Below are 24,319 nucleotides of genomic sequence, written 5' to 3' on the forward strand. Positions count from 1 at the left end.
GCCCCATCCCTGGAAGTGTTCAAGGCTGGGTTGGATGGGGCTTGGAGCAACCTGGGCTAGTGGGAAGTGTCCCTGCCCATGGCAAGGGTGCAATCAGATGGGCTCCAAGGTCCCTTCCAACCCAAATCATTCCATGATCCTGTGAGGTCCTACATAACTTACCTGCTGGACTGCAGACCTCAGCAGCTGCCATGTTCTGGAGAGGGCAATGTTCAGCCTTGGACAGGAGTAAAATGCTCTGTAAAATGGAGAAAATGAAGAGTCAGGTTCCACAGGCTGGGAGCAAGAGGCAGTGAATTGACTCCACTGATATAAAACCACTCCCCTGCCCCATCAGATATCCTGGGGATCCTTCTGCTAAAGGCTGGCATATGGGAATTGTGGGAAAGCCACTTGGAAATATCTAAGACTAACCAGGTATTACCTGTGACCAGTTCCATAAAGTGGCCTGAAAAGGGACCTCTCCAGAGCAGAAAAGCAGCACTTGTGGTTCAGCAACTTGTGGTTGTATATTTGTACAATATAACAGGTGAGCAACCAACACAGACTAGAGTGACAAGCAAACCATGAGACATTTGAGTAGTGTAACAGGTTGGACGTTGTTTTATTCTGTGAAAAATTAGATTTCTATAATGAAACCTGCTACTGGTGCAAAAGTGAGCCAGGCTGTAGAAAGCAGAAATAAAAATAAGGACTGTGGTGGACCTGGAGGTTGGAAAGGTTCACCTAAACCAGCAGGGAAGGAGCAGGAATATTTAACAATTGAGTTTTAAGAGTTTCAATCCCCAGGACATTTCAAGCACAACCTCCTGAAATATCTTAGCAGTTCAGTCAATTCACCTCCCAAAAATACACTTAAAGAAAAAGATGGTAATATTACTTAAACTCAGAGCTATTAATAACCAGTAACCCAAGCAGTTCAACTGTATCAGTTTTTCCCAGGGACATTATTAGTGAGAGCCATAACATGCAGCACATTGTCTCCTGTGTTTGTAGGGACAACTAGAACAGCACAGAAAGTTGTGATAAAAGAGACCTTGTCCCAGTTAACAAGAGAAGAACTGGCCCTACTGGTATCACTGGAGTCCAGCTAGTTTCAATGCTGCTTTAGACCCTCTGATAAGAAAAATCTTTTCTGGAAATATTTTTTCCTGCCATGGCTCACTAAGATTTCCACACACGAGAATTTCCTTTTCTCTAACTCTCTCTTTTAAGTCACCCTGAATATACATATATTCAGTCACACATTCAAGATTTACAAAAGAGCTTTTGCTAGTATTTGTTTCTTTTGTGTGCTGGTATCATGTCCCTGTGTGCTCAGACACACCCAGGTAACCTGAAGAGCTAATTCATCATTTTAGAGAGCACAATAGCAGCAATACTGATATTTTCAGAATACAACAAATTAACGGTTCAGAACTTCAATCACCTAAAGATTTGTAGGCTTCTCTGACCACCAGAAAGTGTAAATTGAAAGTGCAAGTCCCCTGGAACACCACCAGATGGTAGATATTCTCAGTGTAAATGCAGGGAAAAAAAGATTATTTGTACACACAAGTAGAGAAAAGTTATAATTTCTGTTATTTGTGATACTTCTGGGAAACTTTATATATAATCCTGAAGGCAGAAAGGTTCATACTTTAGCTAATAGGGTATGTGGTTTGTTCTATGTCTTCAATTTCCCTGTTACACAGGCTCTAACATCTAAAATGGGAGACTTGATTTTTTTTAAAATACAACATCAAAACTTAGAGGTGTAATTACTTTAGCTTAATTATAAACCTTAATGTTAATACAAGTAAATTAGAATTCATTTAAGCTAATAAGTTAAATTAGTTTAAACATATTTGAGATTTTCTTACTACTAAAATTATAGGTTTCAGAACTGATTATGGCATATCTAAAACAACATTTTATAATATAAGTGCATCCTGAGTATTCTGGTGGGAACATCAGTGTGTTCATCAGAGTTATTTCTCAGTCTGCTGTTGCTTACCAAAGTTAAGCATCACTACAGAAGTGTTCAAATTCACTGTATTAATGTCTTCCATTTTCTACAGGTTTAAGTCAGCATGTTTTCCTCTGGGAAAATGGCAAATTCTTAATAATTCTAGGTCAAATATAGTTCTACCCTGTGAGGATTACATCTCTGATTGCATTAGGAATATTCAGGTGAGATAGAAATTAAGGGGAGAGAGACTGCAGTACAAATACAGACATCTGCCAGGAGATGATTATGGATATTTTTTTTACCTCTCAGGTACTTGCTTAGAAATTAGTGAGGAAAATTTGGTTTAGATGGGACAGGACAATGTATGTGGAGCATAAAATGGTCCCAGCCCAGGCCCCTCAGGGGGTGTGAGGGTCAGTCCCCACATAATTTCAGAGACTCAAATAATTTCCCCTCAGCCACTTTGTAGGTTTTTTTTTCCTTTTCAGTCACATGCAAAAAAACCACTGAGCTGCTGAGCTGCTTTAGTATGAGAAGTCAAAAAACAGAGAAAAAAAAAGAAATAAAAAAGTGAATAGGGAAAGTGAACCTGCTCTCCTCAGTGTCTGGGAGATGGTGATGGCTGGAGCAGGAGGGGTGAACTGGGCAGGACCCAGGGGGATGCTGGGGGTGAAGAGGATGAAGGGGGTGAAAGGGATAAAGGAGGTGGATGGGATGAAGAGGATGAAGGAGGTGAAGGGGGTGTAATGGATGAAGGAGGTGAAGGGGATGCAGGGTGTGGTGGGGGTTAAGGGGATGGAAGGGGGTGAAGGCGATGAAGAGGATGTTGGGGCTGAAGGGGGTGTTGGGGATGGAAGGGATGGAGGGGGCATGGGGGGTGAAGGGAATGGAAGAAGGTGAAGGTAATGAGGGCAGTGTTGGGAATGAAGGTGTTGAAGGGGCTGAAGGGGGTGTTGGAGATGATGAGGATGCTGGGTATGAAAGCGATGAAGGGAGTGTTGGGGATGAAGGGGATGCTGAGGATGAAGAGGAGGAAGGGGGTGTTGGGGATGAAGGGGATGCCGAGGCTGAAGGGGATGCTGAGGATGAAGAAGACGAAGAGGATGAAGGGAATGCTGAGTCTGAAGAAGATGAAGAGGATGAGGGGGATGAAGAGGATGAAGGGCGTGTTGGAGATGAAGGCGATGCTGACGGTGAAGAGGACAAAGGGGATGCAGAAGAATAAGGGGATGCAGAGGATGAAGAAGATGAAGAGGATGAAGGGGTTCCAGAGGATGAAGGGGGTGTCGGGGGGGTCCCGCGGCGGGACCTGCCCGCGGCCTCCCCCCAACGTCACTTCCGAGGCTGGAGACAAAATGGCGCCCGGACGGTGCCGGCGCTGAGGCCGCTCCGCGCCGCTCCCGGCGGGGCCGCAGGTGAGCGGGAGGCGGCGGCGGGACCCGCCGGGGCTGAGGGGGGCCGGGCCGGGCCGGGCCGGGGGGGACGGGCGGGGGCAGAGCCGGGGGCGCGGCCCGGAGCGGCCCCGGCAGAACCGCCCGCCCCGGGGGTCCGCAGGGAGGTGGCGGCCGGGGCGAGGCAGCGCGGCAGGTGCGGGGAGCGGTGCGGGACCTGTGCCCGGAGGGAGCGCCCTGGGGAGGGAGAGGAGGGCGGGGGATGGCGGGAGAGGCCGCTCGGGTGAAGATGCTCCGTCCCCTTGGCGGCTTTTTTCAGCGTGTTTGCGCTGCAGACGCTGGCTCGGAGGTGTCGCTCCAGCCCGATGCCGAGGGAGCTGTGCTCTGCCAAACACTTCCTAACGCACCGTCTCCAAAAGTTCCGGCGCTTCACGGGCCCCGAGGCTCCCGCAGGGTCAAGTTCTGCCAAACCGAGCGAGCGGAGCTTGGGGAAATTAACTCCAGAATTGGTTTCCTCGCTGGAAATGCCCTCCCGTTAATTCTCCTAAGTTGGTGATACTCATATATCATAATTCACGATGGTGCAGTGGTACCACGGGGAAAAACGTTTGAGGTGAGGGCAAAGATGTTCGTGTGAGACACGTGGGGCAGCTCTAGAGATGTATCTTAGGTACATTTTTAATCTGGAGCCAGAGCAGCGTGTGGAGATCGCTGATAACCATCTCAAGGCAGGCACCTGGAGGCTCCAGTGAAGTTTCCAGTGGTTTCAAATTCATATGAAGCTGCAAATTTTCCATTTTGAAGTAGTAAAGGAAACTTTAAATTGTTTTCAGCTGTCGAAGGAGGAAGGGAAGGTGGTGTGGCTGCACCTGCTAAATCATTCAGTGGCAAGAGAAGTATTTTTCTTATTTTACATCTGAGCAGCAGTGGACAGCTCTTGGAGCAGCAGGGGCTGCCTGTGCTTGTGATGCTGCCCCAGTTTGCTGTGTCCAGTCTGTGCTCTGGACTGGGGACATGTTATTTGGATGCAAAGTCTTTTTTGGCTTACTCAAACATACTGAGTGGATTAAGGGAACTGGAGATGTACAGCAGCGTGGTATTTAATTATTATATTGTTCTCTTCTGGCACTTGCCAGGTTTCAGTAAAAACCACGGGCATGTTAAGAATTCAGAGCTGCTTTCCTTGGTGTAGACAGAGGGATCTCCAGCTGTTCCAGCTGTGGAAAAGCACGATGGTGACTCAGTGATAGCACTGGCACTTTTCAGACAGAGACCTGCATCACTGATCCATGGGGGAGTGACTTTTAGGAAACAAAAGAACTCTTGGACTTGCAGACACAGCAGTGAGAGCCGTGCAGAAGCACCTGTTGGTTTTCAAGCGTGGAGCTCCCAGGGTTTGCTGGGGCTGAAGTGCCTCAACCGTCCATGGCACAGATCATAAAAATGAATTTCACTTACAGTGAACCCCTTGTTATGTTGAATGAAAGGCAAATCATCCCTTTGGATAAAATATCTTAGGTAGAAATGCCATGATAAGTGTGATGTTTGGAGATTTCCCGAGTTGGTGCCTGTTTAGTGTGGTTTCAGCCTTTCTTCTGGAACAGGTGGGGAAGGATGTTGAAGTACTTTTCTATACTTGTATAACCCATCCTTTTTTTTTCCTATTGCATATTTGCTTGAGAGTGGAAGGGAAATAAAGCAGAAAGTCTTTTTCTGTAAAAGCTGAAATGGCTCTGGAAGTCCATCCTGCAGTGCAGTGATGTCCCCATTTCACTGTTATACATAAAATCCTTGATCCTTGGGGGTAAACAAGTAATAATAGTGTATAAAAAGGAGATCTGAATAATGCTTCTTACTGGGTGTCTGTCAGTTAAAAACAGAAGTTCAGAGAGATTTAGAGATGAACAGTAATGTATTCCTGCCTTGGCAAACCTTGAATTTAAAGCACAGCAATGTATTTGCTGTTGAACTTGTTAGCACTGAAAGGACAGAGATGAGCCTGATAATTAATGACTCCCCCTCAATGAAATAATTTCTTTTATCAATGTGGTTTTTTTCTCCAGTTGTATTTTTAGCTGAAAAATATTTCTTCTCTGCCTCTGTGTAAAACATGCCTGTAGACAAAACTGGGAGGCTGAGCCGTGTGTGGTGAAAAGAAATGACTGAAATGGGTTTTTTCACATAGTGATCAATCAGCAATGTACTTGTCTGAGAAAATTTTCATTGGGTTTTACTTTATTTGCAAGTAGAATTAAAGTGCCCTTGTATCTGAAGATTGGAATGGTGTTTCTGTATATTTGCAGTTGTTAGAGACCTGTTATTTTCTGTTGACTTCTCTTGTCTAGTTGCTGTTTAATTAATAAACTCTGGGTTTGTGTTGTGTTGGTGATTTCTTGGCTTGTTTTCTCGGTTACCTCCATAAACCTCTCTAAGTTATAACAGTGTATTTGGTTATGTGGCAGCAAGCAAAGGCTTTTTTCTTACTGGACAATAGGTAATAGATCTCAGTGCTCAGAAAATCACTGCCCATTTTTTTTCTCTGTTCTTATTCAGGCAGCCTTGAGTAACTGAAAATGTCTTTGCAGTGAAGTGCCTGTAGAGAGAAACAAGATGCACTATCAAATACATATTTTAATCTTAATGTGAACTTAATTTTTTTTAATTGACAACCTTTGTTTCACCCAAGAGGTGGAAAATTCGTGGATTAGAGTATTTAAGTGTTGCCCTGAATAAATGGAAATGTCCTGATGTTTAGAAAATGATCATGGGCTGCAACTAGAAACTAAAGCAAAGCCAAGAGCTGTGCAGAATCCCTTGGTCATTAGGAAAACAGGCTGGGGAGACTTGCAAGTTGTTCCTGGTTCTCTAATGAACATGTTTTTGCTGGAGCAGTGATGTAATGCATGTCCCATTTTCAGCTTCCAAAATAGGGTTGATACTCTCATGCCTGGTTTTTCCTTCCTCTGAATTGGAAGCAACAGCCTCTTTCAAAATGCTTTTTGATTCTGGGATTTAAAAAAACCCCAAACACGTAGAGAAATGATAAATATGGCTTACAAAATCAGAAGATAGACTATAAAACCTAGAAGTACTGATTTAGTTTGAATGAGGTGATCTGCAATGCTTTGTGTAAAATGACTTGCTTTCATTTGCAAACTTTGTTCCCAGAAAGTTATATTTTTTTCTGAGGGAATATTTAAAACCCTTAAGTGTAGATTCAGAAATCAGGTCAAAATACTTTTTGTTTCAAGCATTTTGTTTTAGAGTGACCACAGTGTTTCCTTAAATACAAAAGCCTTGTATATTCTTATCTGAATAAGCATAATTTGTTTCCTGGAGCTGAGCTTTTCTAAGTACACTTTTCTGAGAGTCTAAGATTGGATGATGCAGCAGATCTCCTTTCTCATGTGCTTCCCAGATGCTCTAATATCTGCAGTAAGTGTGTAGTATTTGTGCACTCAGGAGTAGGTGGTGGTTTGAGCTCAGTATGACTTGGTGATGTTTTCTGGGAATGAATGTTTAAAACTCACGGTTGCTGGTGCCTGTGCTTCACTTATGGCATAGAACCTTTACCATTGTTTTTTTGGGAGGGATTTCAGTGAGCTGTCAGAGTTCACTGTGGTGGATGTTATGAACAATATCCATGTTTTTATAAGAGCAGCTTTGTGTTGCTGTTGAATGAGAACAGTTGTTATTTGATGGAGCTGCTGAGTGAGCCTTTCAAAGTCCCGATGCAGTTGTGGAGCGTTATTGACTTCAAAACAGACTGAATGTGGCCATCACCGTGTCTTTAAATTGAATCACGAATTTCCCCCGGTGACACATCAGAGCAGCATCACTTCCACAGGGGCTTTCCTGGGAAATCTTGCCTGGGACCTGACTGTGTGTTCCAAGGAAATCGTTGGAGTGTGGAGTGAAAGCTTGTTCCTGCTCGCAGTGATAAGAGTAAATACCTTGTTGGTACTCACTGATCGTGCTGGGAATTAATATTTGTGCAGCAGTTGTACAATTTGTTTCATATTTTCTGGGGTTTATTGAATTTGTGTACCAAAAATTAACCCACAAATTACTGTTGCAGACGCTTCTGTTGTTGTCATGTTTCATTTAGGTAGAAAAAACCCCAGTGACTGCACACAAGTCCATCTAGAGCCTTAATTTTATTGATTTCCCAGTGCAATTAATCTTGCTTTCCACATAGTTTAGTTCATTGGTAACGGAATAAGGAACGTGGAGGAAGGAGAAAGTGCAGAAAAATGCAGAACTGCAGGTATAAAATTTTGAAACTAATAGCTTTAAAAATGCTTGTTGAAGCTTTGGGTTTAGTGCAGCTTAATTTCTCACCTAATAGTGGTTTGTGGGCAGGTGGTTCCTCTGGTGCCTTGTAGCTGAAGGAACAGAGAAGTGCAGTTTGTGAGGGATCTGCCTAAACTGGGTTATACCTGGATGTTTAACTACATTAATATGTTTTGTCATCTTCTAGGAAACACCACTGGGAGGTTTGGAAACAACCAGTTGTATAAAAGCTGAATAAAATATTTGTAAAACTTGTAAAAATACCAGGCTTGTTTTTTTGGTTTGAAAATTCTTCGTAAGCTATTAATTCTAAACAAAATAATTCAGAGCTAACATATGAAATAAAAGAGAAGTGTATTTTTTACAGCTCCAATGAAACAGAGTCAAAAGGTTTTGTTCTGTTTTTCAAATTTTTGACTGATTTATTTAACAGCTGGGGTAAGAAAGCTCTGCTACCCCAGATATTTAATTTATAAATTGACATGTGGGTATGGTCCCAGTGGACAATGAATAAGGGCACTGGGTTTTTCTCTGTTGTCAAGGCCTCAGCTCAAGTACAGACTTTTATACTGAGTCCAGAACTGAAATAAGTCAGGAAGTTGTAATAGCACATTCCAAAAGGAATGCTTTTCTTTGGATGTGTTCAAGTGTTCACCTGGAGCTCCTGATCCCATCCCTGGGCTTTGCTGGCAAACTCTAAATCCCACAGAACCAGTTGCAAAACTGGACCTTAAATACAGAAGTTTCAGCCCTTTGCCTAAATGCTCCCAAAGTGTGGAAATCCCAGGACAAAAGGAGCTAATCCTGGAAGAGCTGAGTACAACAGAAATATCCTTTCCAAGGACATTTTTCCTTTTCATATGGATTTCTTAAGCCATGCAGCTTTTGAGTGATGCTTGGCACACAGGGCTGGTACACAGCATTGATTTTTTTCAGTGTGAAGATGTGAAGGATTATGTGAAATGTATTTGGAGTGTATTTCACTAGAATGTATTTTAAATTAAACGTTAGTATTTATGCAGAGGACTTAGTAAAAAAAAATAATCAGTTAATCATTGTTATAATAAGAAACCTAAAGACAGGGAAGAAATAGAATAAAGTGCTCTGAGTCAAGAGGGATCAGTTAACTTCCAAAGGAGGGGGATGCTAATTTATTGAAAATAATGTATGACAGCAGGAAGGAAAGTGATTCCAGCCTAATTTGCAATAAAGCTTTTTTTGTGTGCATTAAAAAAAATAGAAAGGAAGTGAGTTGATGTACAAGAGTCTTGGATATGGCATCGTTCTGATTTAATTTTGTCTCAAGTTGTGGGTTTCCAAATTTGATGCCTACTTGATTTAGGATTTTTTGTTAGAAACCTTGTGAAATCTCAGGCTTCTGTTAAACAAGAAGGCAAAATGCTTTAGTGTAATAAAATACCTTAATAAAATGCTCTATTTTTAAGGAATATTTTCCTGTTTCTGACATGGGATAATAGAGACTCAGTACATGCGTTTTCTTAATTTGAAAAGCACAAAAGGCCTTTCATAATGCTGTGATATAAAATTCTGAAGAGATCTGACTCCTAAAGTTCTTAAAATACTCAATCTTGAACAAACTAACTCACTTGAAAAAACCAATGGAACAATCCTTCCTGGGCACAGTTCTGCTACATCATCCTTTAAAATGGGAGAAAGATTAATCCATCTTGGGATTATTCAGACACATTTGAGCTATAATAACAAAACTGCAGCTCAGAGCAGATTTTTTCTAAAGGAATATACTCCTTTTTGACAGATGATTTAGAAAGAGAAACTACAGGTCTGTGGGTACTTTCAGTTCAATGTAAATTTGTAGGTAAGGGCATGTTACAATTGTCTGTTTTTCTTTCCAGGGCTCATGTAATCAAAGGAGTTTCTTTGTTGTGAGTATCTTTTCAGAACACAACGGGAATTCAAAATGAATCAGGTGAGTATGGATGTAAGACTTCATCAAAATCCTTAGAACAGTTAATTATTAATAAAAAAAGTAAATCATCCACTGCAAGAGAAATGGTCTTTAAAATCTTCAGTCTCATTAAATTTCCTCATCATCCTTTCTACAACATGTGTGCTTGTGAGATTGTTTTATTTCAGGGCTTGAAGTGTTTTGCAGTGTCTAAGTTATTACTCCTGGCACCTCTTACAAGAACACCTCTCCAGAAAAATCTATTTCCTCCTCAAGCTGTAGGTAATAATTCAGCTCCTTATAAAAGTGGCTTGAAAATTGAAGGTTTCCATTTTTTTTTTTTTTTAAATCTTTTTTTAATGACTTTCCCATTTCAAATGTGCAGTAAACAACCTGCCACGGGAATTGATTGATTGGGAAGTTTCACACTTGCCTGAAATCTGAAATGTTTCTCCTGGAATCAAGTGGAAAGACTGGGAAAGCACAGTTCCTTTGTGGTGCAGTACTTTGCTGTATGAATTCACAGACATCCTGACTGGAGGGTGTTGTTTTAATCAGTGCCAAGCGTAGAGCATTTTATTCTGCATTTGTTTTTATCCAAGTAGGACTTGTACATCAGTTTGTCTGTCACACACAGTTGTATTACTTAAAGATACAGAAAAAGTACATGTTGCCTTAAATTTTCCTCCTAAGTCTTTCTCTCTCTGGCTGATCTTCCCAAGCCCCTTTGGAGTGGGAATGTGACTGTAGAAATGTCATTTTGACTTTGCTAAAAAAGTCAGCCACGAACAGAAGCTTTATGAGTCAGAAAACCACAGTCATGTAAAAAGCTTTGTCTGCTTTTTATTGATGCCTGTAGCTAATGTGTGCTTTTATTGCCCTTTATACCCTTATTTGATCAGCAGCAGCCCTGAATACAGTTAGCACTTTACTGAAGTATGTTCTCTCTGAATTGCAGATTCATAAGTAATTACACTGTGAAGTGGGTTGGTGGGATGTTTCCTGTTGCTTTTTTCCTCTGGTTTAAACTAAAAGGCCTTTGAGATATGTGTACACACAAAAAAAGGTAAAAAGCAAAATGCAGTGTCTGTCAGAGCCTTGAAATATGTATTCTAAAAATACATATTTGTATTATATCTGTAGACAAATATAAATTACACGTGTAATAGAAATGCCATTTGCATTATCACACTTTAAAGCATCAGTAGGCTGTTTTAGGGTAGCAAGTTTAACTGTTGCTTCACAATTTCTGTTGAGACTTGGAATGTTTCCACCTGTAGGGTTTGTTCTGATGCCCTCAGTGGCACAGAGGGAGCAGCCCATTGCTCTGTCTGCCTGAGGAATAATCCTGCCCTGTTAGTCCTTCTGACAAGCTTTGGATCCTGCTAAAACTCTGACAGCTGGAGATCCTCACCTGGAATTGTCACCATTGACTGTTTCCTTCCCATCTGTGTGTCCATGTCCCCTGTGTCCTGTCTGTCCTGGTGTCCCCCCACCCCTGACCTGTTTCTAGAGCTAAGTAACATTTCTCTGCTGTATCATACCTGTCTTAGGGGCCTGCTGCTCATTTCTGCAGCACTGGGATGTGACACAATTCAGGAGTGAGGTGACTCTGCCTCTGGGAACACTTCAGTAGCTCAGAGTCCTCCGAGGTCTTTCTGGCTTTCACATTTAGTTTCCAAAGCTCACATGGCTTTTTGTTGTTCTATTACCATTCCTATTAAGTGTGTATTTAGCATCAACCCTGTGGTGTTTTTTTCTTGCAGTGCCTTTGTCATTTCATTCACTGTTGACAAGTTGTAGTGCCAGGTCTGTATAAGAAATGTTTTTGCCTGATGCCAAACACCTTTCAAGTGTTCTGTTCTCATACTTCTTTCATTCTGCTTGTCTCTGCTTTTGGTGTGACTTCAGTGACCCTGAAACTAATTGGGCTGGTGTTAATTTGGTTTGTGGAAAAACTGCTGGTTTTGTGGTTTATCTTGTAGAAAAGTAGCGAAGGAAAACCTTTTCATAAATGCTGTGGTATGTTGTAAGGAGAAGAAGGATTAAAATTAAAAATAATAGCTGTTGGGTTTAATATTTTTGGATTTCTTGGGAGATTGCTCTCTCAGGATGAGCAGTGTGCATCCTCTGTTTTAAAAGGAGATCTGCCTTTAATATGTAAACTAGTTCATCAGACCAAGCAAACCCGGGGTTTGACTGGGAGCATTTCCTGCACCTCAGACTGCAGTGAGACAGAGCAGGAGGAATTTGGGGGCTACCTGGAAAACAGCACGGGCAGGTATTTAAGAAGTGCTGGGGCACGTGGTAACAAATTATACCTGCACTTGTACTGAAACTCCCTCCTCCCCCCATTCCTTCTGAATTTTGCAATGATTATTTCCAATATTTCTGATACATCTTTAATTTTCAAGCACACAAAGGGCAGCTGTGACAAAGAGGGGGAGCCAGGCAGGGTGCTTGGACGGGGAGAGACCTTCCTTCTGTCCCTTTCCTGTGCTACTTGGCACGATTCCCTTTCCTCAGCTACTTCTTTTAACTCCTCTGCCATCTCCCTTTCTCTCTCCATGGCATCCTTTCCTTTATCTCCTCACTTACTCTAATCCTGTTTCCACCCAAACCTGGCAGTCATCGCCCTGTTCAGGATGATTCCTTCCTTTTTTGCTCTAATCTCTGATCACCTGTAAACATCTTGTTGCAGGTGCCTTTTCTACTCGGCTTAAATAATGTTTGTAACATTATAGGCTAATTTGTAGTTGGTCCCTAGGGACAACTGTATTGAAAGCTGTGTGAAAAGTTGCTTAATGTGTTGAAAGATGCTGTCAGAGTGATTGGACTCTGGATTCGATGCAATCAGGAAAAGATGGTTTCAGTTAAGGCACCACTTCAACCCTCAGAGAATTCCCTGGCATTGTTCTAAAGTCACTTTATGCTGGATAATTTGAATGCCAGAAATGTAATTTTTTTTTTTATGAACTTCAGAGTAAGAAGCTTAAAAGTGAAATGACCTTCAGGTGGTTTTGTATTCAAAATTTCTGTCTTGGAGGGAGCGAAAAATACTGCATTAAGGCTTTCAGTTAAATGCAGAAGTTGACTGTAGGACATGCACAATGCATTACCCTTATCAAGAAGTGAACTTTTTAAACAGAAAAAAGATTTAAATGTGACTGTTAAGTGTTGGGGGAAAAGTGTTTGAAATACAGCATTTCTTTCGGTAGACAGACGTTCCTTGGAGACAAGCTGAGATCTGGAAAACGTTTCAAGTAGCTACATCTAAATTGCAAATAAAAATAGATTGCACGCATTTGACTGAACTAAATTGTTTATTTTAGTGGTTTGAATTTGGTTGCTTGTTACCATTCCTTTGAGGTGTGAAGTGTATTGTTGTGTACAAGGCCATATCCAGGTTTGTAGTACTTGTGAAATCCATTAATCTGACAATTGTTAGATGAGGCTGAGTACTGTATTCTCTGAATGTCCTGCTATTCTTTGATTTATAACAATAAAGTTCTCACTGTATTTTACTCCATACAAATAGACTTCCTAAATGGTAGAACAGTTTGGGGATATTTATGGCTAAAAAGCCTCATGATTATTAAGGAATATACCAGGAAAATCGAAGATATAACACAGTTCTGTGCACTTCTGTCTGAATCAGTTGAGTCTGGTTTAAGTTTTGGTAGGTTAAAGTTTATTTTCTGGCTTGAGATTTTTAACCATGCAGCAGCTGAGATTTTTGACTGCTCATTTAAAAAGCCAAACTGAAAAGCCCCCAAAGAAACCAAACCCCAAAGTGAAACCCAATCAAAAAAAAACCCACCCCACTTTTACCTTGAAACTGGAAGTGCCTCGTTCAGAGAGCTGTCACACAGCCCCCCTCGTCTGTGCCTGGATGTAATTTGTTAGAAACCACTGAGAAACACAGCCTTGGTTCTCCCCTGCTGAAATCCTGGGATAATGTGCTGGAGAGATGTTTGGGTTTCTTTGATATGCTGAGGAGAACGTGTTTGTTTTTCATCTCAGACGTGGCTTCTTGCATATCAGTTCAAGGCTAACAGATGTCTGAAAATCAGGCTTCTTTCATCAGTATTTGTCCTTTTGGGTTGTTGGAAGAGCAAAATACATCTTTGCTCTGCTTTGAATAGACTTCAGCTATTAGAACTAAGGAACGAGTATTTCTCCCCCTCCCTGGTTTTTTTTTGCTCTCTTGGATGGGAAGGGATTTCTGGCATTCTCTTCCTTCCATGGTTTCCACTTTGGGGGTCTTTCTCCCTCCAAATAGCTCTCTGGGAGCTCTGTGCAGCTGTTAGGGCTTACCAAGGCAGCACCAGAATAACTTTGCTCTGGCTCCAGTTTGATCAGTTTTCTTGTCCTTGCAGAAGATTTGTTCTTGTAACTTCATTTTTAAATGTAGTGAATCACTGCCAGAGCAGCACCCTCACAAAGAGTGGGTGCAGAGGAGCAAAGGCTGACAAGATTTATCTGTTTTGCTTTAGAGATAAACCCCTGAAATTTGATAGCATATCAAGATGGATTTTAAAATCTATTTCCAGTAGCCTTTCAATATATTTCATAAGTGCTCACTGGAAAAACTGCTGTTGTATCTCTGCTTTATGGTTATAGGTAAAGGCAAGAATCATTTCCAAAAAGTCAGGGTGTACTGAGACAAATTTCTCAGTTAAACACCTCCAAAAAATTGGTTCAGAGCTCAAGTATAACACCCTTAGTATTAGAATTGTTCCTGCCATCACCACCAGTACTGGTTTCTAAGCAGAATGATTAAAGTTTGTTGTCAGAGGGCAGGTGGGTTTTTTAGGGTATGTGGTTCAACACATGCCTAGTTCTCACCAAGCACAGTCCTTTCAGGATGTGAACACGTTTTATGGAAACTTTTCATTCTTGTAACTTTAGAATTCTGGTCGTTTTTATAAGAAATAGTGGTTTTTTAAATTATGATTAGGTAATAAGGAGCCTGGGTGTTTAATGACACGTGTGAGTAGCATTTACTGTTGTGTTATAATAGTATGAATAATATTATAAGCAGCCTGTTGAACCTTGTAGGCTCCTTAAATTGGAACTAATCACTTGCTAAACATTTGTAAATCATTTATTAGCTTTCTATTGCCTTTCAAACTTTAACATAAAAATGCCTTAAAACCTTTTGTATTAATTATAACCTGCTGGCTAAGGCTTCTGAGCTGTTTATTGATTTAGGAATTATGATTAACATTTAGGGTACTGAAATAATAACTCATATGACTATTTAAACCCCTTTTTTCTCTCTATAAGCTGCTTTTAGCTTATTCTGTTTGTTGCAGAGCAATAAACCTGTCATGCAGAACTTGAATCATCAGGAGCTGCAGTGCCTGGACAAGGGGGAATGGCTGCAAAGTGCCCAAGGGCAGGGTTGGGTGGGATATTGGGAAGGAATTCTTCCCTGGGAGGGTGGGGAGGCCCTGGCACAGGTTATTCCATGGCTGCCCCATCCCTGGAAGTGTCCAAGGCCACGATGGACAGGGCTTGGAGCAACCTGGGCTAGTGGGAGGTGTCCCAGGCAGGGGATGGGACTGGATGGGCTTTAGGGTCCCCCACTCCAGGGAGGAATCTCCACACACACTCCAAGAAGGGAATATGTCAGAAGAGCCTGTTAAACATGGGGCTGGGCTTTTCTAGGCTCAGCTGAAGGACTGTCAGTGAGATGTGCCCAGCCCAGCTGTGTCATTCAGCAGCTCCACATGGGTTAGCAGTGGTGTCACTGGTCCTTTATCAGGTGCTTCATCAGCTCTGCCACATCTTCCCCTCCCTGGCTGGATGTTTGATTTTGGGATTGCTGAGTCCTGCTGGTTTCAGCATTATTCAAACCCAGCCCAGCAGGAGCCCCTTCCCCATTCCCCACTGATAGCTTTGCAAATAGGGCATTGTGCCAGTGGCTCTACCCCATTCCAGGCAGAGTAGGTGGTGCACCCCAAGTGCAAGTTCTGGTATCTACACTGGAGCAGTTAATTTACTGCAACACCTTTCTTTCAATAGGTAAAACAATTAAACTTTTCACTTTTGTGAACTGTTTGTGCTTCTTGGAACTCTGAGTTTGGTTTTCTCCTAAAGCTGCTGTTCAGTCTTTCTCACAAGTTATATGTTTTCACATAAGACAAGATCAGAAGCTATTTTAGATTATTTTTTGGAGACTGATAAGATTGGGTATGCCTGGAAGCCATCCTTAGAAAAAGGGAAATAAATGATTACTAACATATGTGAAATTATCCTCAGTGTGGTGAGTTTGGAAATTTTACTTTCATTTCAAGTCAGGAGGTTTTGTAGCTCGTGTGGGTTGATTTGTCAGTTGTTTTTCTCTGTTAATGCTTGCTGGCTTTTGGACTTGCAGAACACAACTGAGTCTCCTGTCACTGTGGAGACCTTGGATGATGTACCTGAGCATGTGCTTAGGGGCCTTCCTGAGGATGTGAGGCTCTTCCCATCTGCTGTGGACAAGACACGGCTTGGTGAGTGCTCCAGCTTTGAAAGAATGAGGGTTTTTACAGGAGCTCACATACATCAGAGTTGCTGTCAAAATTTGGTGCCCTCCTGTGCTGGGTAGAGATAATGTTTGGTTCATTTATCTGAAATAATTTCATTTGGGAAGAGTGGACAGCTCCCCGTTTGGAGACAGACGCACGTACTGATCTCAAGAAATATGAATTGTGAGTAGAAGATTTGCTTGAAATAACTTAGTTTAGTTTTAACTCCTGATATGTGTCTCCTCAGGTGTCTGGGCAACAAAATCAATTTTAAAAGGCAAGAAGTTTGGACCATTTGTTGGTGACAAGAAAAAAAGATCTCAAGTCAAGAGCAATGTGTACATGTGGGAGGTAAGAAATGGCTTGTAAACGGGAAAAGGTGTCTGTCACTAGGTCAGTATTTTGTATATACTTTACTTTTTCCACAGATTTTACGAATAGACTTGATGTAAGGTAATTGCCATTTATTACTAACATTTATTTGTAGACACTTGGACTCTGAGTTACAAAGTTTTCGACTGTTGGCACTGCTGGAAATTGCTGTGTTACTTTTTTGTGTGCTGTGTGTGGATCACACCTGCCCTGAAGAGTCTCTCTCTGGTAGAGCTTTGCTTTTTGTTGGCTTGAACCCTGAGTGCTCTCCCTCTGCAACTGAGGGCTGTCAACTGCTCCTGAAATCAGGGAAATGAGGAGGATGTGGAATCTCTTAAGGAAGCCACAGTACTCCTCCTCATTTAGCTCTTTCAAAACCAACTTTGTTATGGGAATGGGTTTTCCTTCTGGAGTTCTTGTGAGTTCTCAATTCCTGCAGAATTTCTTGTGCTGCTTGTGTTTGGGCTTGCCTTGGAGCAAGTGCTGTCTGGACAGCTGAATAGCTGCACTGATAGTCATGAGACTTGGGATATTATGTGCATTTTCAGAACGTAGGTGGCTTAATCTGGAGCTGAATCCTATCCACAGTGTCCTTAAGGCAGTTCATAACCACTTCCAAAGACTCCTTCAGTCATTCTGAGGACAAGTAGAGCAGGTGGTTTTAGAAAAGTGAATAGTCCAGGAGGGGAGGGATGCAGGAGCTGTGGCAGAGCATGTTCTGCAGCACAGTTTGCTACTTGATGGATTTTTAGGCTAAAGATACTGCTAATAGTCATCCATCCTTCTGGCCCCTGGTCTGCAAACACTGAACTGTGTAAAAAACTGGATACACATGCAAAATTTAGTGTTAACCTCTATCCAAGTATTGGATTCAGGACAATTTCCTCTAAATGCAGGTTCCTGTTTATAAAAGTAATCAAGTGTTCAAGTAGAATGTTCACTGCATTGAGCTAATGCTGCCTCAAACTCCACTGCAAAAGGTATCTCCAGTTTTGATCTGGTGCAAGAACATTTGGTGAGATTGAATCAGCCAAGTAAATTATTGACCTTGCAATTGTGTTTCTCTCAGTGCTGGGTTTTGAATGTTCTTTGGGGATGTTTTTTTCAATTAGTGTTGAGAAATGATAGTTGCAAACAACAAGCTGTTACAGAGTTTCCTAGTTTGCAATGCGGGTGATAAATGGGAACCCTTGGTAGATTCCAGAGTAATTGTGTGTTGCTTTAATACTGATTTTGGAGTCAGGAAAAAAGCAGCTAAAATGAGACAACAGCAGTTGGCCCTATATGGTGATACCTGAAACCAGTGCAGGCTCTGAACTGTTGGACTATATGGTTTGTAGAAGGATGGGGGGGTGTGGGAGCAGTTCAGTGTGTGGACCCCAGCTGGGGGAACAACCTTTTCCACAAGCATCCCATTTGCTTTTTAGTCAAATTAATCTGAATAAAAAGTGAGGCTTCTAAAACTGGCATCTCCAGTCAACTTTAGTGGTTTGAACTGTCCTGGTGGAGGATCACTGTGCAGAAGGTGAGCTGTGTGTGTCTGTGCTTGCTGTGCCTGAGGAGAGAACATACTTTCCTTTTCTGGTGGAGAAAAGCCACAGGTAGGAAAAGGAGAGCAAGTGGCTGAAAAGGGAGGGAAATGCTGTCTGCAGGGTTGGAATGACTGGCACAGCTGGAGGGGCTTTGTTGAGGTTAATGGGAGTCACAGTCAGTGTTATAGAGAGGAGTTGGAGCTATTTTCACAGTGCACAAGGCCTTTAAAAATATTCTCTACATTCGAATTTTTATCTGAAAAGTAATCAAGTATTTTGTTTTGTGAAAATACCATCATAAAGTAATATAAAAACATATTAAATTAATATATATTTAGAACAAGTAATTAATAATTACATTTTGACATATAGGCCATATCTGTTTAACTCTTCCACAGCATTGTTGGCTTTTTTCTTCCATTTTAACCAAAAGAGTTGCTTTTGCAGTCTCATCTGTGATGCTGTTTATGCTTTCATATTGCAAGGGCTGAGTGTGCTTCTTTCAGAAGTCAGCTGATGAAATCCATGCTGGAATAGTTTAAGAAAGGGAGATATTTTCTGTTTGCTTGGAAAGAAATCAAGATGATTGTGGTATATTTATTAAAGTTTTACCTTTATTGATAAAATTCTGTCTTTCTAAATCAACAGTATGTCAGCATAAAAGAAATCAAATTTATTAAATAGGGGTTTTTCTAAGCTGTTGTAGAAGTTTAACTGAAATTGAAAATGAAAAATGGTTTTAAAAGCCTTAGCATTAGTTGTAAAGTGTCAGAACCAATAAAATGCTACAACATTGTAGATTTTTAGCTTTTTAGAAAAACAAAAAAGGAAAAATACCCAGTGATAGCTCTTTGTACAGGCATCTAACTTGGATTATAAGGAGACTGGGAGATGCATAACAGCTCTGGAAAGAGAAGCAGAGTTGCCTGTCACCAGAAAGTACTGGAGATGTCAGTCCCCTTCTTGCTTTATTGCAACCTGTCTGGAAATGTAAACCAGGAGTAGGTGTTAAACTTTTCTTCAGGAATAGAAACCAAAGAATTTATATCTCAGAACATGCAGAAGGTTATTGGCAGGGTCAGTTTTTTAAAGTGAATCACAAGATTTCTGAAAGGTTAAAATATTCTTTTATAACCTGAACACTGATTAAATATAAATTATGCTTTCCCATATCTTTCCAAATAAAGCAAATGCTTCTAACTTCTATATGGTTATTTTTTCCAATTCACCAGATAGTAAAAATAAATCTCTGTGCCTTTTTGTCTTAAAATCAGTCATTTCACTAAAGGCAAAATGTAAGAGTATCATTTCAAGCTTGCCAAACTGAAAACATGAAATGAGCCCAAAACCTTCAGAGGAGGGCTTGCAGGCCAAAAGTTTGGGTTTTTTCCAGTTGTACCTGATCCCCTGAACTCCTGCAGAAGAGCAGCAGCACTGTGCCAGCACAGCCCCTGCCTCTGCCCCTCCCCTGGGGGCTGGCGGTGCCCTCGGATGGGAAGGATGACTTTGTGGAGCTGTGAAAGGTTTTAGTGCCCATGGTTTAATGCCATTTCTCCCTCAGGTGTATTACCCAAACCTGGGCTGGATGTGTGTGGATGCAACAGACCCAGAGAAGGGCAACTGGCTCCGATACATAAACTGGGCACGTTCTGGGAAGGAGCAGAACCTGTTTCCTCTGGAGATCAACAGGACCATATACTACAAGAGCCTAAAGGTATCACTGTCTGAGAATCAGTTCCTGCTTTATTATATTTTATTATTATACCTTTTATTTCCCTTTATTAAAATACTTTTCTTTCATTATTTGTATTAAACAGATTTTGAAACATTTCACGAAATTTGTATTTACTTTATATTTATCTTCTTTATATTTACTTTAAAAATATAAGTAAATGTAAAGAAAATATATTTGAAGCATTGCAGATGCTACATTTAATTGGTATAAATTTTTCTCTGGCAGTACAGTTGACATTAAGATCTACTGTTAAAATATAGGATATATTTCAACAGTCAGTCTTGTTGGTCAATGATTTGCAGTAGCACCGAATTTGATACAAATTAGAATGAAAAACTATAGCAGATTATATAAAATAAATGTTCTTCTATTTTTTTGGATACCAAGATAGTTTCTACTGAGGGTTTTTCTGCAGCAATCAGTTATTTTTGTGGTCTGTGCATCGTATGACAAAGCTTGGCTGTCAAGACACTTTTATAGGTAGCTCCATGAAGCAATTTTTCATGGGTTTATACCATTTCAGTTTTGTTCAGGGAGTGAGGGGGAGGCAGGGAAAAGGATGTCATTCCTGAAGCATTTTATCTCCCAAACCAAGAAAAAAAATGGCTTTAACTGTAATGGTGGAGCACATTGGGGTTAGAATATTGTGCCTAGAAAGTATTGACTCTGAGCAAGGAGCTCCTGGCAGTGAGTGTGTGCAGCTGGACTTGGTTTTTATTTGAAATGCTTTTGGGGGTTTGGGCATATGCAGCCTTGTTTTTGCACTTTTGCTGTTCCTTCCATTTCCCTGTGAGGCCAACAACATCCATAAATAACTGATCTTTGCTTAATGAAAGGGTGGGTTGATCCCATGCAGTTTTGAAGTTTATGGGGCAGTACAGCAACGGGTGAAACTCTTCCATTTTGGGTCACTCAAGCTGTATTGAAAAAACCAAACTTCTAAACACTTTCTGATCTTTCTGATGGCTTTGTGGTAGAAGTTCACTGTTTCCAGCCAGACTACTGCCTTCTCTTCAGTGTTTGTTCCCTGAGGATGGGCTCCCAATGTAAATCTGTAGCCACCCTTGCTTCCTTTAGACACTTTCTCATGGATTTCCTCTGTCGTTGCCCACAGTCCCACAAAGTCATTAATGTAAGTGTATTTTTTGAGTCACTCTGACATGTTATATTTTTCTCTCATCGAATCTTTTCTGCAAAGGTTTTAGTCCTGATAATTCAAGCATTCACATATTCCAAATTGGTTATTTTTGATGGATAAGATTGCACTTTGGAAAATAACTGTGCTGCTGAAAGAGGCCGAGCACTGCTTGAAGAATAACAAATACCTTGTCACAGCACTGAAATATCCTTTTGTTCCTTTGGCTGTTGGCTCTTGCAACTTGATGAATTTTATTCCAGTCACACCTTACTGTTAACTGAGACAAAAGAAGGCATGTAATAAAAAACATCTTAAATGTCCTTCTTTTTTTCTGTATAACATGTTATGGTCTAATTTCAAACCTGCTGTAAATTTACCAGCCCAGGTATGAACACACAGTTCTTCCTGATCTTTATCATAATTCATAAATTTAGGGGAATTCCACTTGCTGATAAATAAACAGCACAGGTTTTATTTACCCCCAAAGGAGAATTCAAGTGGCTTGTGTGTAATGTTGTTCTTCTTTACCTTGAAGCATTTCAAATATTGTCATGGCTATTTTTTTCCCAGGGTTTACTTGAGCTTTTTGTGGGTTTCTCATCTGTAAGTTAAACAGGCTGATTTCCAAGCTTTCCAAGCCTCATTGCTAAGATAAGCAAAGTCCAAATTTGCTTGGTGTAGAAGAACATCAAACCTGCAGAGAGCTTTAACTTCCCTGTTCTCTGCTGCCAATGAATAGTTATAGAATTTTTAAGTGAGCACAAGCAAATATTTTTCTCTTCCATCTTCCCTTCATCTTCACTGAAGGGCTGAGGTTATTTGTAGGCTGCTTTGCATCTGCTTTCCCCAGGATGCATATGAGAGCTGGGATATTTCAGTGAAGCAGCTTAAACTCATTATGGGGTTTCAGAAGCTCTTCCTGCCTCTGCTCATGAAAGGAGCTCGTTGATCAGTGTTGTTCTGCACTCAGGGCAGGGCTTTCATTCCACAAGAATGAAGTAAAATTGCAGTGAAAACACAGTTTCAAAAAGTCTTCTAAAGAAGCCTGGCTGTGAAACTCTCCTTGATTAAAGGGAAATTAATTTGTTTATGGAAGAATGTTTCGTCAGACGGGTTTCTAATAACTCAAGATCCTCCCTGTTACACAGGAGAACACAGTATAACCCTGGGTTATACCTTGTGAAAGTTTCACCCAAGTAAAAGTCACTTTGATTGCTTTTGGGGATGTGAGGCCACATCCAGGTGCAGAAGCACAATATCACAGTAAAATGCAGTGTCTGTGTGAAAAATAAATGCTCTGCTAAGGTCAGGCAGGCAGTGCCTGTCTGTCCAACACACGTTGCAGTGCTTGTACAAGGAACTGAATTTTAGACAATCTGGGCTGGAACTTCTCAGGATATAATTTATTAGAATACTACTGTCAAAAATAACAGATTTTGAAATGACTTTAAACCTTTTGAATAGAAAGTACTCAGATTAAGGACTGTTAAACGTTGTAGTTAAAACACAAAGCTCAAGGAAGCATTAACCTGAGGAGCCTTTCCAACATTCATACCCTGTTTAGCCAAGCTGTCCCCACCTGACACTGCTACACCGAGGATCTGCAGGGAATAGTTTGGGGGAGGTTGGGGTTGGAGTTGTTATTAGAGGGTGCTGCCAGGAGCAGTAGTGATGAAGTGGCACTTGCTCAGTGTGGTCCTTTTCTCACTCCAGTTTTCAGTGGGGGAGCAGTTTTTAATTGTCTGGTCTTGAAGCTGCTGCTCCACCTCATTTTAGAAGCTCAAGGTTAGAGGGCTTAGATTCTAGAGCAGTCACAATGAAACTAAATTCATCAGGTTCAATAATCCAGCCACGCAGCCAACAAATTCTGTGCTCGTTATCATCCCGTGTTTGCATTGCCTAAAACCTCAGCCAGCTCCTTTCTCCAAGCTTTTATATTTTTTAGATGATAAGTTTTTTTTTTTTTGCATCATCAGACAACTCTTCTGCATTCCTTGCTGCTCAACAGCTGCAAAATGGGACCATGCAAAGAGCTTTGCCACTGTTTCTCCTCTCAGGCCTCTGGGACTGGGGGAAGGCAAACCTTGGGCTTTGCTTATGTTAGAACTTAAATCTTTCCCCAGCTGGAATCTTGCATCTCTTGTTGTTCCAGTGTCTGGGGGTATGAAGGTAACTCCCACCTTTATCAAGTGCTGTGGGACTCACTGAAAAAGAAAAGTGCTGTAGAGGAAAGAAATAATACTGTTGTTCTTGATAGAAAAATCCCCTTTGGCTTCAGACTGGAACTAAGTCTGAGGACACCCTTTGCTCTATGATTAAAAACAGGATCTGATCCCCACCAGCCCTGAAAGAGGGGGATTGTGATTAAGGTATTTAAATTTTTCTTGGTTTTGGGTAGAATGCTTCAGGAAATGGAGGAACAACGAGGAAGATTTTTAAAAAAAAAAAGTACAAATACATCTTTAGTCTGCAAACTTGGGGACTTAGCAATTTGAGTCCGATAATATTTTAAGTGAAGTAAACTGATCAATGCCAGTTCCTTTTATTGGCAGTGCTGGGAGTCTGAGTAGCATTTGCAGTGATGCCTATTTGGCATTGGTCTTCCCTGGGACTTTTTTTTTTTTAAATGGATTAAAAAAACCTAGAAATAGTCAGTTTGGAATGGCAATCAAACCTTTCATTACTGTGATGAAGTGGATTTGTTAAACATGCTGTAATTATCTGTATTGCCATTAACCCACTGTGACAGTCTTTTCCTGTATCTGTAGGTTTTGTTCCAAATCCCAGCTGTAGTGGCTGCCTGAGCAGCGTTACTTATTATTATATTAGATTTAATTAATGTTATTTAATGCTTTGTGTAAGGTAGTTGTGTTTGGCTGGTTGCTCCCTGGGAAGAATTAACTGTGAATATCCATAGAAGTGAGCTCAGGGATGTCACTGTTTGCAGGGATTTAAATCAGTCACTAGTTAAGGCAAACCACAGTTTGGGATGGTGGAGCTGGAAGTTCCATAATAATAATAATAATAATAATAATAATAATGCAGGAACTGTATTAATTATTTAACTGTATTAATGTTAACTATAACTATATTAATATTAACTATATATTGTCAGGAAGTGTAGCGTTAGGACAAGGGGTAGTGGGTACAAATTGATTTCTGTGATTTTTTGGGAGGGATTATTTTTTTTTTTTTATATTTGGTGATTTCTTTTATTTTTTTTTTTTAATTTGGTGGTGCATTTTGGAAGGGAGTGACTTTTGTGTGTGTTTTCTGTGTGTTTTTCTGTGATTTCATTCATTCCCGGGAGCAGGGTTTGGGGTGTCCGTGATTGATTAATTCATTAATTAAGGGGGAGTGGGCTTTGGGGTGTCTATAATTGATTAATTCGTTAATTAATTACAGGGGTGGTGTTTGAGGTGTTCTGTGATTGATTATTAATTAATTACAGGGGTGGGGTTTGGG

The 24,319-nt window shown here is 40.9% G+C and overlaps 1 protein-coding gene across 3 annotated transcripts in view; it reads left to right on the plus strand.

Moving 5' to 3' along the window:
• Positions 1-3,287: 3,287 nt before the first annotated feature.
• Positions 3,288-24,319, plus strand: part of PRDM2 (PR/SET domain 2) — a 62,692-nt gene continuing 41,660 nt past the window's right edge. For all 3 annotated transcript variants that reach the window (XM_027658061.1, XM_027658063.1, XM_027658062.1), the window contains exons 1-5: positions 3,288-3,366; positions 9,510-9,583; positions 15,945-16,062; positions 16,325-16,428; positions 19,543-19,695. In XM_027658061.1, coding sequence (XP_027513862.1) covers positions 9,575-9,583; positions 15,945-16,062; positions 16,325-16,428; positions 19,543-19,695 — 384 coding nt within the window. In that variant the 5' untranslated portion in view covers positions 3,288-3,366; positions 9,510-9,574. The remainder of the gene's footprint in view (positions 3,367-9,509; positions 9,584-15,944; positions 16,063-16,324; positions 16,429-19,542; positions 19,696-24,319) is intronic.

The sequence above is a fragment of the Corapipo altera genome, unplaced genomic scaffold (genome assembly GCF_003945725.1).
Source record: "Corapipo altera isolate COAL_440 unplaced genomic scaffold, ASM394572v1 301, whole genome shotgun sequence".
Lineage (NCBI taxonomy): Eukaryota > Metazoa > Chordata > Aves > Passeriformes > Pipridae > Corapipo > Corapipo altera.